We start from the raw sequence: 12,903 nt of genomic DNA on the forward strand, positions 1-12,903 counted from the left end.
AGACATACTTGTCATCGAAGAGTGAAAGACAAAACAAATAAGATGCTAAGAAAAACAACGGTTTTGTTTCCGTTGAGTAATATAGGCAATAAAGATGAATTTTTAAAGCTAATTTGCCCATATCAAAAACGACGTTCATGCTTAATGCACACAAATAATTCGTTCTAATTAGTATGGTTTTCGTGTTGTCCTCTTACGTCAGAACAAGTTCCGATGTACAGTTAGGACGTCAGAACACGCAAATGGCTGGTGAGTCAGGCTGGTGAGAAATTTTGACAGCAGTCGCAGGAAATGCTTAGCAATGGCCGTACAATAAAAGAGACTGAGCTTGAATTTGCAGGATTGTTGGAATTTGAAGACAGTGATGGTTTCGTTTCGTTCCTTGTTGCAGCCGCACCCTAATTTATGCTCACCGTCATCAATAAAAGGCTGTTGGCCTATTCTTAGCGCTTTTAAGTTTTTTTAGTTTCAATCAAAATGACGCAGCGAAACTCTTTGCTTACTCCTCAAGCAGCCGCAAATTTTTCTTTTTGCACGCTGTTTTAAAAAACCTAGCCTCCTTGACTTTCTTAGGCCCCTTAACCTATTTGATTACACAGACCAACGCAAAGATCGAGCGATTTACTCTTATCGTGCCCTTGATACCAGAACACCGCCCTAATCTCGTTCGAGTTCCGTTTGTCATTCAGATCCAATCAGAATTAATTGAAATTTGGTAAGTACTCCCTCACTGTCTTCAATAGCGGATTATTTCCGATGTTCAGTGTAAACAGGGTTGCACGCGCTTTTGAGTGATCATTCTAAACTTCAAAGAGAACAGGGTTACTTTGGATTTAAACACTTTATCAAATTTCCTCAAAATTCAGCTAAAAATTGAAGGAACTCCCTCCAAATTCTAAATCCGAAGGTGCTCAATTTTCTTCAAGATTATAAAACGTCAGTATTCTGAATGGTGGAATCTCCTTATAACCATGGTATTATGGTGTCTGTTTCAAATGGTCACGGTTTCAGTCAGAGGGTTGATTTTATGACATCACTCCCTCGCCATTCTCATGAACAAGATTTCCCTTCCTCACAGCCACAGAGACGACATACATTCAATGTGTCGCGTTCTGATTTAATTGCCATTATAAACTGCACTGTTCTTTATACTCATTGCTTTCAATTTTTTCTACAAAGATGTTTCTTTGGAAAACCCCCGCTGACTCAGTACCTCCTTCAATTGCTAATTATAAGCTGCATTGGTGTGCTCAGTATTTGTCAAAAACACCATTTTTTTAAATACTGACTGCTGATTGTTCTTTTTGACAAATCCCAAATGTCTGAACAGCAAGCATCCTCCTTGATATAAGCATAAATTTTAGCCGTAAATTATATGAATCAATTCGCCAAATACAGCTTGATTCAGGTTTAAACTCCTTAATTGGCAGTGTGAAAATCGCCTTACTTGCGCTTTTGTGACGCGACTGCATCATTTGGAAAGAACGTCAATCTTTCCTAAAATGAAAAGCGTCGAGTAGAAAACAATCTTATCCCAGCTCAGCACTTACTTCGTTTAAGTTTAAAGTTTGGCTGACTGCATTGTATACGATATAAAAAGGGCACTGTATTACCAATGGCTAGGCCTCTGAATATATTAAAAAAACCCATGATAGCATTTCGTACCATTTCTCTACAAAAGATACATAGATGTTTTTATTTATAAGCATAGAATGTCACTGCAGGGACACGAGACCATTATTATTCTCAGTTTCTGCATCAGCAAGATGGCAAATTGCAGCAGCTTGTGTACCACGAGGGGCAAATCACTCAAAGAAAATCCCGTACATCTTTCGTGAAAATCCCCAGAAATCCTTTTGTTTTAAGGGAGAGTCTCGTACGCTATTTGCAAGAGTGAATTGCCTCTCGGTGTATCAAGCGTTCCCTGTATAACTTCTCCGTCTCAATTTATTTGTGATGATTAAAATGCTCCATTTTGGAGACTATTAGGCAGCCAAGTTGGGTTAGTTTCTCCATTACATTTGTTTCTAGGCAATCTTTTGTTTCAGTTTGAGTTACTTTGTAACTTCGTGTTTGTGAATTGATGGGATCATGGCAGTAAAGTACGACACCTTTTAATCAAAGCTCGTTTACTAGAACATAATTTCCCATATTTTGCACTTTAATCAACTTAGACCGTCATTAAAAACAACCTCACAATGTGCAAAACACCAATTGAAAATCAAATTGGAGGAGCACCATAGTTGCGACCCTAATTTCATTTCTCACTGTTTTGCATTCAACCAGAAATAAATCCTATTTCTCTCTAGGTTACAAATTCTGTGCCCATGAGTTGACTTCCCATCGTCCATTCTTTAAAATAATAAAAAATATTGCAATAATTTTCCAAATTCAATTAGATCCTACATGGAGAAATGGTTCTATTCTTTCAGCTTTTACCACATTAGACTTGCTTTCCTTGGGGGACAGACTCTCATTATTCATGCCAATTATATTTTTCACTGCCCATTCACTGGATTTAGACATTGTGGTCCGCTTTTCAAGTCACGAGAGAGCCTGCAGGTGGCCAGAGGTATACAATAACCATAGAGGTCAACTGGCGAAAATGAGGCTGGCTTTGTGCTCATCAGGCACGATCTGCCACAAGACAGTCATCGAAAACGAGATTTTCCTTGATATAGAGCAAGTTATGACGAAAATCGCGGTCGAATTAGAAGCTTTTTATTAAAGCCAGTAGCCGATATCGGCCTTGAGATCAGAGACCAGAATTTACTATAACTTGATAGCGGCCTTGAGATCAGAGACTTCACTATAACCTGCGTTTTATAGCTTAGGAGACGATTCCTATGTCTATGACTCATGTTCAAGTCAATTAAAACATTTTTTGACCTAATAACGTAATGTCAAGTATTGTGTTATGAGCATGCCTTTCTCCTTGTCATGGATTACGAAGTCTTGTCTATGGCAGTCTTCAGATTCTACGTGGGTAGAAAAGGATTTAGAAGTTCTCTAATAGTAGACGCGAAGGGTAGCACACTCTTTTAAATAGCGTACAAGATTTCCTCGAAAAAAGGATTTCCAGGGATTTTTTGGATAAACAAAATAATTTCCACCAAAGATGTATGACCTTTTTTAGAGTGGTTTGCCCCTCATGTAGACGCTAATTTGGCCGGGAAAAAGCGGGTATTCTGCCACTTTTTATTGTTCTTAAATGATTTCTTCGTTTTCTAAACACTGCCAATTTGTACCAATTAATGCAAACATATTTATGAAGAAGTGAATGAATCTCTCTTTAAAGTTGTTGCAAGTGATAAATACCGGTGAAGGACTTTCTTCTATAAAGTATATTTTTGGTGAAGGATATATTTTTGTCGATGCACACAGGCTTACATTTTGATAATCAATTTGAAAACGTCCTACCATTTTAGGTGAGCATCGGGAATGCATGAATTGCGGTGCAACTTCAACACCCCTATGGCGGAGAGATGCTCATGGACACTATCTTTGCAATGCGTGTGGGCTTTATCACAAAATGAATGGTGCAAGTAGGCCTCTTATCAAGCCAAAGCGACGACTAGTGAGTTGAGCATACGTCTTGATGTTACTTTAAATGTAGCATGATTCTAGGAAGGAGCAGTTTGGTCTAAACCAATCAAAGTACAAGCAACCTGGTCGTAACCAATGAAATCGCAAAATCAACTGAATTCATTTCAGCATGTCGTCAGCAGTTTTAACGATCTTGCATGCAACTGCAATCCATATGAACACACACTACTTTTGAAAATGTTTTTTCCCAAGAGTATTAAAGGATTGGCGCTTTATGCTCAACGTTTAGAAATATTTTCTGGTATGGTGGCAATGAAAAACTACCAAAGAACCAGTACTTCAAGCGACTAAAAGTGACTCGCAATAGCCTATCAGATGAGAGTGAACATTTGCTTTTGAGCATTGAAAATTTAAGCGTTATTATTTTAGACCAGCTGAATGTGATAATGTTTTTCCTAAACATGGAATCGCTTTTCACAACTTGTTGATGCTTTTTGTAAGGCAAAGCTGGTTGTTGAAAAAGTACATTAGATTCATTTGGTAACATTACTGAAGAAATATAGGGCTTGTCGATAGATGAAAAATCGATTTAACTAAATATTATAATGAAAGAGATTTTATATTCACAAAAGATAAGTCCATGACGAAAATGGCTGTTACTTGATGTGCTGCATTTTACTTACAACACAAAATGTAGCAAGATGGGAAAAACTTGAATTTATATAATATTTTATTATTTTTAGAACGATCTGTAGTTAATGTTAGGTTTTCTTTTTTAAATATAGTCACAGTCAAGAAGAACTGGGATATCCTGCTCAAACTGTAAGACGTCTCAAACGACGCTATGGAGGCGTAACTCAAACGGGGAGCCAGTGTGCAATGCTTGTGGCTTGTATTACAAGCTCCATAAGGTAAGAAATGTTTTGGTTTCGTAGCAAAGTAACCAATGCTTATGGAAAAAACAGGTGTTTTAATGGAAATGGCCGAGTTTTCACTCATTTTCTTAAAAAATATGATAAAATCTTGGTCTTCAACTCATTTTATGATCTGCTTTACCATATATCTCTCTTTTGTCAAATAAATTCTAGAAATTTATATTAACGATTAAAACCAGGATTGTCTTATGCAGGAAGAGAAATGCTGTTCCTTCAAATAATTTTTTAAAAATCATAGACTAGATCATCTATCCAGATTTTAAAAACTTAACGTAATGTTGCTAATTCTATGCTGATGATACTTATATGATTTTTTTATTTTTATTTTACTTAAGCTATTATTCCAAAATGTTTCAACCTAGTTAGTAAAATATTTGCTATTTTTCTGGACGCGATATTTCGAATTAACAGCAACATCTGTATAAAGTTGATCTGAGACAAAAATGAAAACTTGGTTTTAGATGACTAGAAACTTGGCTTTTGAAAAAATTTAAAAAAACAATTTACTGACAGGTATTAAAAACCTTTATACAAAACCTTTGGAATTTGATGGTAAACAAAATACATTTTCTAACGTTTTTCATAACAGCCTTGAGTGTCTATCTGTTGTAAAAATATTTAATTCACTTATTTTGCGTATAGTGAAATTGCTTCTTTTACTTCTTTGCCAAGAAAAAATCCTTGAAAACTTAGAAACAAGGGTCTCTTCTGGCCCTTTCAGGTCCCTTCTGGTCCCTTCTACATTTTGCTAGAAACAATCTAATAGACACAGATCTAATCAGCTATTGCATTAGGCTTTTGATTGCTTTTGATTTTGAATATAATAATTAGCTATTACGAAAGACAGTGGTAAAATATGTTTTGATCTGCAAATCTAGAAATATTATTCTTTATACTCACCAAAAAGCATTTTGCTAGAAAATTTTTTACAACAACTTTTTGCTCCTAGGCCATAGTTCCTAAGAATTTTAAGTTTCAATAACAGACGTTGCCTTCTTTAAATTCACATTGAAAGCATTATTAAGTTTTTATTTTAAACACTATCCTGCTTTAGAACTATTTTGAAAAATCTTCTGAAATTTTTTTTCTCCTTAGAAAATAACACATTTTCTCCTTCTAAGAGACATACCTTGCAAAAATTCAGAATTCGACCGAGCCCATAAAATATGTCACAATGTCATCACAAGTGACGAAGGCCAATGAAAATAAAAATGACTTCAACTGTTAAACACAAACCCAATTCTCAAAAGATTAAGGGTACTGTTCGGAGCAAGATTAAACATTTCTCTGAACACTGACCTTTTATTTGAAAAGTTTCAGTTTGAAAGAAATATCCTCAAAAATAAATACCGCTAGACATATAATTACGAAATTGTCAATATTATTGTTGATATTAATATTATGTATTTTTAATGAAATTGTGAAAAACTTAAGGTGTTTTTGTGTTTCCAGTAGATGTAAGATCAGGTTACGATCTTTAAAAATTGCATATTTACCGGAAAATTTGCTTGCATACGGATAGTATCAGTCTGTTTATATATATTTTGAAATTCTTTTGGGAAATGCATTTATATTTTTTCTTTACCAAAGATTTTAGAACTTATTCATTTTACTATCATTTTCTTGCATTAGAACTATCATTTTCTTGCAAAGCTTTTCTAGCAAGCTTAATCGCTTCTAATCTTGTCTTTAATACATTCCCTTAGCAAAATTGATTTGTAATATTGATTTTATATCCAGACAAGAAAGTTTTGGATATTTACAAAGTATATCGTCGATGGTTTGTCACCAAAATACGACGATTTTTCCTCTGCAGACAAAAGATTTTCGAAGGCCCAAGTTTTGCAAAAGTGATATTTATGATACATAGGGCAACGCAAATATGTTGCAGTTTTTACTCTAGTTCAATTAATAATTTTTGAAAGTATTTGGAGAAAAAATTCAAGGGTCGTTTTAACTACATGTAATGTTAATCTAAAAACTTTGTGATGAAACGATAAATAAAATTGTTTTTTAGTTCAACAGTCATTTGTAGGATTTTTGTGAAAAGATTGTGGCAATATTTTTATCCAAGAGAACAATCATATTAAGAATTAGAACTACTTTCAAAGGCAAAAGATCAGTGGCGGACACTTGGGGGGGCGAGGGGGGCGACGGCCCCCCCAATACTTTACAGGACAATGGTCTTTTGTTCGAAAACAATGGGAAACATGACGTCATCTTATTAAAACAATATGCTTGCCCCCCCCAATAATTGACCGAGTGTCCGCCCCTGCAAAAGATAGAGGCAAATTATTTCTTTCCTAAACAATAGCATAAATTAGATTAAAGTTACACATAAAGGCATGCAGCATTCAAATATCAAATCATTATTCTACATGAGTTTGAAATATTTGAAAAGAATTTCTGAAAAACACCTATCTGGAAAATATTTGATTTCTATTCTAATGCAACTATTTTCTGAAAAATATAACATTTTCAAAATATGTTCAAGCTTCAATACTTATTGAAAATCATCTATTTGGAAAGCCCTTGCGCTAGCAATCATTTTGCTGAAAGATCAAAACTTATCGATTATTTAGTCTTTTTTTCTTCACAAAAGGTTAAGAAATGCATTCTGTTAGGAAAATGCCATCAAAATGTATAACTTGCACTTTTGCCAAGACAAATTATTGTTATTTCTGCCAACTTTTCGTGCTTAAGTTTATTAACTTTAGTAAACAAATTAGCTTACGTGCTCTAAAAATTGTAATCATTTTAGCTTACATCTCTTCTCCAAAATAACCTTAAAAATAATAAATTAACATTTTTGAGAAAATTCTAGCATTCTTGCAAAATTCAGAACTCTAACAAAGACTAAAATGTAAAATTATGTGTATTGTGTTGAAATTTCAAGGTTTTTAAATATTTAGTTATAATTTATCATCAAAACTTTCGAAACTTTTCAATTTATCGAAATTAGATGAGTATTTTTCTTAGCAATACTTAACAAAGCAGGATTAATTTTCGAACCTAAACCTGGAGAAGACGCATCTTGAAATGGAAGAAATGTTAATAATTTCCTCTTAAATGTTTAACCAATTCGTTTAAAAATGGTCATAATGTCTTGCATTTATATTCTATCTGATTTTTTCTTTTTATCCTTATATTTCCTCTTATTTTGAAATATTTTTTGATGCACAAACGCTATGAGAGTATTTGGTTTGAAATCCTATTTTAGTTGCATTAATTTTTTCATTTCACAGATAAACAGACCGTTAACTATGAAGAAAGAGGGCATACAAACAAGAAACAGGAAAACCTCAGGGAAGAATAAAAAGCCCAAGTCAAAAGACAACAGCTTCGCGTTGGCAGCAAGAGACTCTTTACATCAAGGACTTACTTATCAACATAGCGTTCACCCACAGACGTTGATTTCGGATTCCTATCCGAGTCCAACAAATAACCAAATACTTTCTTCAGCAAATGGAAAAGCGTGCTGAACGTAAACATTGTCTATACGTGTAACATTAGGTCATAGGTAGGTAGGTAGCTAATTGGGGAGAGAAGCTTGTAAAAATTTCAGATCATTAGTCTTGTGACATTTCTCTCTTGTTGTAGATTGATCTCTAGTGATATTGAATTTATTTAAGTTGGTATTTAAATCATATGAACTACTTGCAGATAATTGCAAACAGTTTTACAAGGTTTTTTAACGATTCAGAAGATTTAATCTCCGGTGTGCTTCTTCTTGCTTTCGCACTCTGTCTACTATCATCATCACTGAATATTTTAAATTTTCAACTTCAAAACTTTTGGACAGAAATCTTTCGGAAACAGTTTCATACCAAAAACCTCTGGGAGTAAATTTCGAGAACTTTGATATAATACTTTTGCAAATATATGTTAAAACCAGCTGTAATTATAGGTCAACTATTTGAGTTTAAAAGAAAAAACTCAACTAAGTAGAGGCCAAGAGCAACTGAACAGCAAAATACCTGAATTAAAAATTTGAGGAATTAAGAGCATCACAACTCTAAAGAAGATTTTTATAAAAGTAGGGACAGGCAGCAAGTCCAGCACTTATAATAGAAACTGCACCATTGGAACGTCGGAGCAGGCACTGATCGTTGTATAACCTACAATTGGACAGCAAAGATCCGAGACAACGATGCTTTAACAAACAGCTATGGAACACTCATCCAAATCTAGTTAGAAATTATGCAATGGTTCAAAGCTTTATTCTCCTTAAAATTTATTGAGTAAAACAGACAAAATAAGCACATACGCTTAAATACGCTTAAATTTGATAATGGTTAAGGATATGAATGACTGCATTTAAAAATTAATAAATGGGGGGTCCAAATAAACCTCTTTGGGGGGGGGATCAGAAAAAAAATCAAAAAATTAATAAGCGTCCCCTCTTCTATTAAGGACCTTAGAGTATGATCATTTCTAGCAAGGCTTTTTCCCTCCCACCGATGTCCGGAGTCAAGGAGCCTGCTGACCACCACAATGACGATCAATTTATTTCAATACCCCAATACAATCTCAACATCAGAGTATCAAATCACAGTAACTGGTCGTGGGTCCTAAGGCTTAAAATCCAGACCAAAACTTTAAGTTTAAAGCAAAGCTTGAGGCTCTTTTCGTCCTATCTCAGCCAGTTTCAACTGATTATGCACACTTAAGGTTTATTACAATGCTTATTTAGGTGGTGTGGCCAAACCCTCAACTTCTAATAGACTTATATGATCACCCTGGAACTTATGTGTTCTTTTTAAGCAATAATGCCTACCAATGATGCAGAAATTTCTTTCTCAAAGTAAACACTATTTGTTATATTTATTTTTCGGAAGGTTTTATTGTGAACAATAATTAAATAAAAGACTTTCTGCATATTAAAACTTTGCATTACACAATACAAATTAGCAGCTGACAGCAGTGTGCAAAAATTGATTTTAAAGTTCATCCTTGTTCAAGCCTTGTGGTTCATTGGCACTGTGTTGTTTCTGACCATCTCTATCGTGCATTAAATGTTTGTTTTTTTCTTCACTATCTGGAACTACAGAATTTTCTTGGGCTTCTTCTTGAGTGTTTATACTAGCCCAATAACTAAGTTCATTGTCTACAAAACCCTTTTCAAAAATTTGCTTTCCTAAACCCATCAAGGTTTCATCATCCTTTTCAGAATCTAGATCAATATTTCTTCCAATATATGCATCATCATAATTGCCTTTTTCATTATCATCATCCTCTTCATCGCGACCATCATCCTCATCTGAATCACCTTGTCCACCTTCTTTTTTATCAAACTTTCTTGCTGCAGAATGGAAGTTTGTTATTATGCCTTCCTTCCCTACACTGGTTGAACCTTTTCCTGCTAAATCATCAAAAAAAGAGTCCCCAAATTTTTCAGACCCCCAAAGTCTTTCTTGATACTGTTTCACAAAATCATCTCTTTTGACAACCCCATTGCTTTTTTTGACCAGAATACTGAGCAACTCAGCTATCTCTCTCGGACTTATCTGAAAATACTCATAGTCATAGGAATTGGAGGGTAAAAATGGCTCTATCAGAAAGCTAACCTCTCTTATTGAACTCCTTGGCAAAGTTTTAACTAATTTCCTTGTGATTCTCTTGGCAGATTTTCCATGTTTTTTAAGAATGCTCATTAACCTGTCTGCTTTCTCCTTAGGAGAAAGTGGGTGTCCATCCTTTATGCTGACTGCTTCTAAAATATGTTTATATGTAGACTTATCATTATCGTCTACATTTGCCATCAATTGCTCCCTGACATTCCTTAATTCTGAATATCCCATTGACATCATGCCTTTTCCAGAGTATTGTAAATCCACATCTATATCTCGAAGTGGTAAAGGTTTGCTGGGGCAGTCTGTAAAGCGGGTTTTATTTTGTTGAATGTGATCAAATCTGGAAAACAGCATGGCTACAGCAGTATTCATTGTTCCATAGGATTTCACCTGATGGTACATACTTTTTGGAAGAAAAAGACAGTCACCCTTTTTAACAGTTGTGAAGGACCAAGGCACTGTAGCAACCTAGAGAAAATAAAAAAAACAATGGTTAAATATTGAAGCTATAAAGTATCCAAAATAACAAATATAAACTCCATTATAAATTTCCCACAACTGAGGCCAAGGAAGATAATTGTCACCTGCAGATCAACTAAAGGGAAATCTTGACAAATTTTCCCGTGCTCATGAAATTTTTTTTGCAGCATCCTAATTGATACAAGACAAATTTCAGAAACTTTGTTTATTTTTCTAAAAAGAGGCAAAACAGAAAATCTCAAAATTTGGCTTCTAGGGATTCAAAAGGTCATCATCTGAAAAGATAAAATTAATTTTTTTGCAAAGTTTTCTTGACACAAAGATACCAGTTGGCAAAAGGCGCACTTTCCATTGCCATTTGAACTTTAATCTGAAGGTAGGACACTTAGAGGCTTATGCTTATCAAGCAGTGTCTCGGTGTGACCACATCTTGTGATTCCTAGGCCTGGAATTACAGAGAGCTGGCGACTCTCCTCACTCTGGGTGAAAGTTTGGTCACGCCGGGGACTTGGGTCTGTAGCCAGCGCCTCTAACAACTGAGCCATCCTCACACCATTAGATCCTAGTTCCAAGCTATTTAAATTTCATACCCAAAACAAGGCAGATATTTTGTGTATCCACATAAAATCTTGTATGCAATCAGATGACTGCCAAGAAAAATGCTACCTTGGGGTACTTTATCATGTCTACAGCATCTGGGTTGATCCTTGAAAAACCCCCAAGAGGAGAACCAGGCTCATATGCTTTATACAATTTTTTCTCATGTTTGTATGCAAAAAGCTTCCACTCTTTTGTTCCATTGAACAGACAGTTTAAAGCATTAAATGCATCTTTGTGGAGCAAACTGCTGGTATTTCCACCACTCATCCATAAGTCTATCTCAACGAAGTTCTTTAGTACGGGTCCACATGTCATAAAGGATGGAACAACAACCTCATGCCATGTCGGAGTGGGCAGCTCTGACACTAAATATTTGTTTGTAATGTGGTACGTGTCTATGAAATTTTTAAGCGAGTCACGTCCCATCCCAATACTTCCGATTGGAACGTAACCTTCCTTTTCGGTTTTTGCCTCCATTCTTACTTCCAATTCTGGGTAGGTTTTAGCAATATATTCATCAGTCCATTTTTCTAGCATTGGAGAGTTCTTTAAAATTCCTCTGAAAACAACAGGCTTTGAAGGAAAAACATAGCGTTCCATGAACTCCTTTGCACTAGGCACATCGGATCTCTCTTCGACTTCACTTGGCGATGTATGCGAACCAAGTGGCAGTAAGTGTCCCGTTGCTGGGGCACTTTTTTCGGAACAGCTACCATCTCTGTGTTCAAGAAAGAATATCAGCAGTATAACGAAATAACAGGCTGCCATTTTCCTTGGATCCACTATGGTGCAAGAAACTCAGAATATCAGGACCATCGGTTCTTTGTTGGAACTCTTCCTGTTTCGATTTTCCTGCCTGTTTTCTTTCTGGCAACCTCGGTTCTATATATGACAAAGAGGCGGGAAGGCGGAACTTGATGAGATGGAAAATCAAAATTTGCCGCAGATGTTGAACTGGGGTTGAGGGGCTGAGGGGGCTTTTGCCAATCCCAGTTTCTACGTTCTGGTATTTTTTTGCACACATCCCTGACCTCACGGTCTCCTTTTAACAATATTGATAAAACAGTAGTGTATAATGAAAATCAAACTGGAATACATAGCAAATTACTTTTACGAAGAAGCTGTTACAATTAGCCCTCCCTGCATATGCACATCTTCTTGAAGAAGCTGTTACAATTAAACCAATGATAGTTGTTGGCGGACTCTGGTATCAACACCACTCCTCTCTTTATTATTTAGAAGAGTTTCTTAACCTTTGATAGCTGAAGATGCACCAGGTTCATTTAACGTTTAGAAGATTTAATGACAGAATCTATCCTTTAAAAAGCACTCCAATCATAAACATAGTCTGTGAAAGAAGATAATCCTCGTGGCTTGCATTCGAAATCAGAGGTCACCTTGTACCACTTCGAAACAAGCCCAAGAACTGCGGAACCGAGCTTCGAGGGGTCTAGGGGGCATAGTTTTCCCAAATAATTCCCAAAATCATGTATTTAATTATTTTGCTCTTTGCTCTTGGCAAGATAAAACATTTTTGACCCCCACCCAGATTCGTAAGGCGCTCAGCAGTCACTGAAAAGGCTCTTGCACCAAATAAGGAAAAAAGTTAGAATGTTAAAATAATTATTAGAATTGGCATCTAATATTAATTTCTTTTAAGTCTCTGCACATGTCTGTCTTTTTAACCATAAAATTTTCAATAAAATTAATTTAGTAAGAGATAGAAGGATGCTGAAAGTGTTCAAGCAACCATATAGCATTGACAAAAT

The 12,903-nt window shown here is 35.4% G+C and overlaps 2 protein-coding genes across 4 annotated transcripts in view; one reads left to right on the forward strand and one right to left on the reverse strand.

Moving 5' to 3' along the window:
• Positions 1–8,193, forward strand: part of LOC135682188 (GATA-binding factor 3) — a 43,801-nt gene extending 35,608 nt beyond the window's left edge. For all 3 annotated transcript variants that reach the window (XM_065196963.2, XM_065196961.2, XM_065196962.2), the window contains exons 3-5: positions 3,429–3,577; positions 4,332–4,457; positions 7,727–8,193. In XM_065196963.2, coding sequence (XP_065053035.1) covers positions 3,429–3,577; positions 4,332–4,457; positions 7,727–7,963 — 512 coding nt within the window. In that variant the 3' untranslated portion in view covers positions 7,964–8,193. The remainder of the gene's footprint in view (positions 1–3,428; positions 3,578–4,331; positions 4,458–7,726) is intronic.
• A 474-nt stretch (positions 8,194–8,667) lies between these two features.
• Positions 8,668–12,764, reverse strand: LOC135682183 (uncharacterized). Its single transcript, XM_065196953.2, has 2 exons — positions 11,201–12,764; positions 8,668–10,522 (listed from the first exon to the last, which is right to left on the reverse strand). The coding sequence occupies exons 1-2, from the start codon at positions 11,900–11,902 to the stop codon at positions 9,422–9,424; spliced, it is 1,803 nt and encodes a 600-aa protein (XP_065053025.2). The 5' UTR covers positions 11,903–12,764; the 3' UTR covers positions 8,668–9,421.
• Positions 12,765–12,903: the final 139 nt, after the last annotated feature.

Source organism: Rhopilema esculentum, chromosome 16, assembly GCF_057945365.1.
Source record: "Rhopilema esculentum isolate cy_ngs chromosome 16, ASM5794536v1, whole genome shotgun sequence".
Classification (NCBI taxonomy): domain Eukaryota; kingdom Metazoa; phylum Cnidaria; class Scyphozoa; order Rhizostomeae; family Rhizostomatidae; genus Rhopilema; species Rhopilema esculentum.

Excerpts from the sequence above, each read along its gene's own strand:
- LOC135682183 (XM_065196953.2), bottom strand. The coding sequence starts at position 11,902 with ATGGCAGCCTGTTATTTCGTTATACTGCTGATATTCTTTCTTGAACAC. Across the intron at positions 10,523-11,200 it reads ACATGATAAAGTACCCCAAG|GTTGCTACAGTGCCTTGGTC; the intron begins GTAGCATTTTTC and ends TATTTTCTCTAG.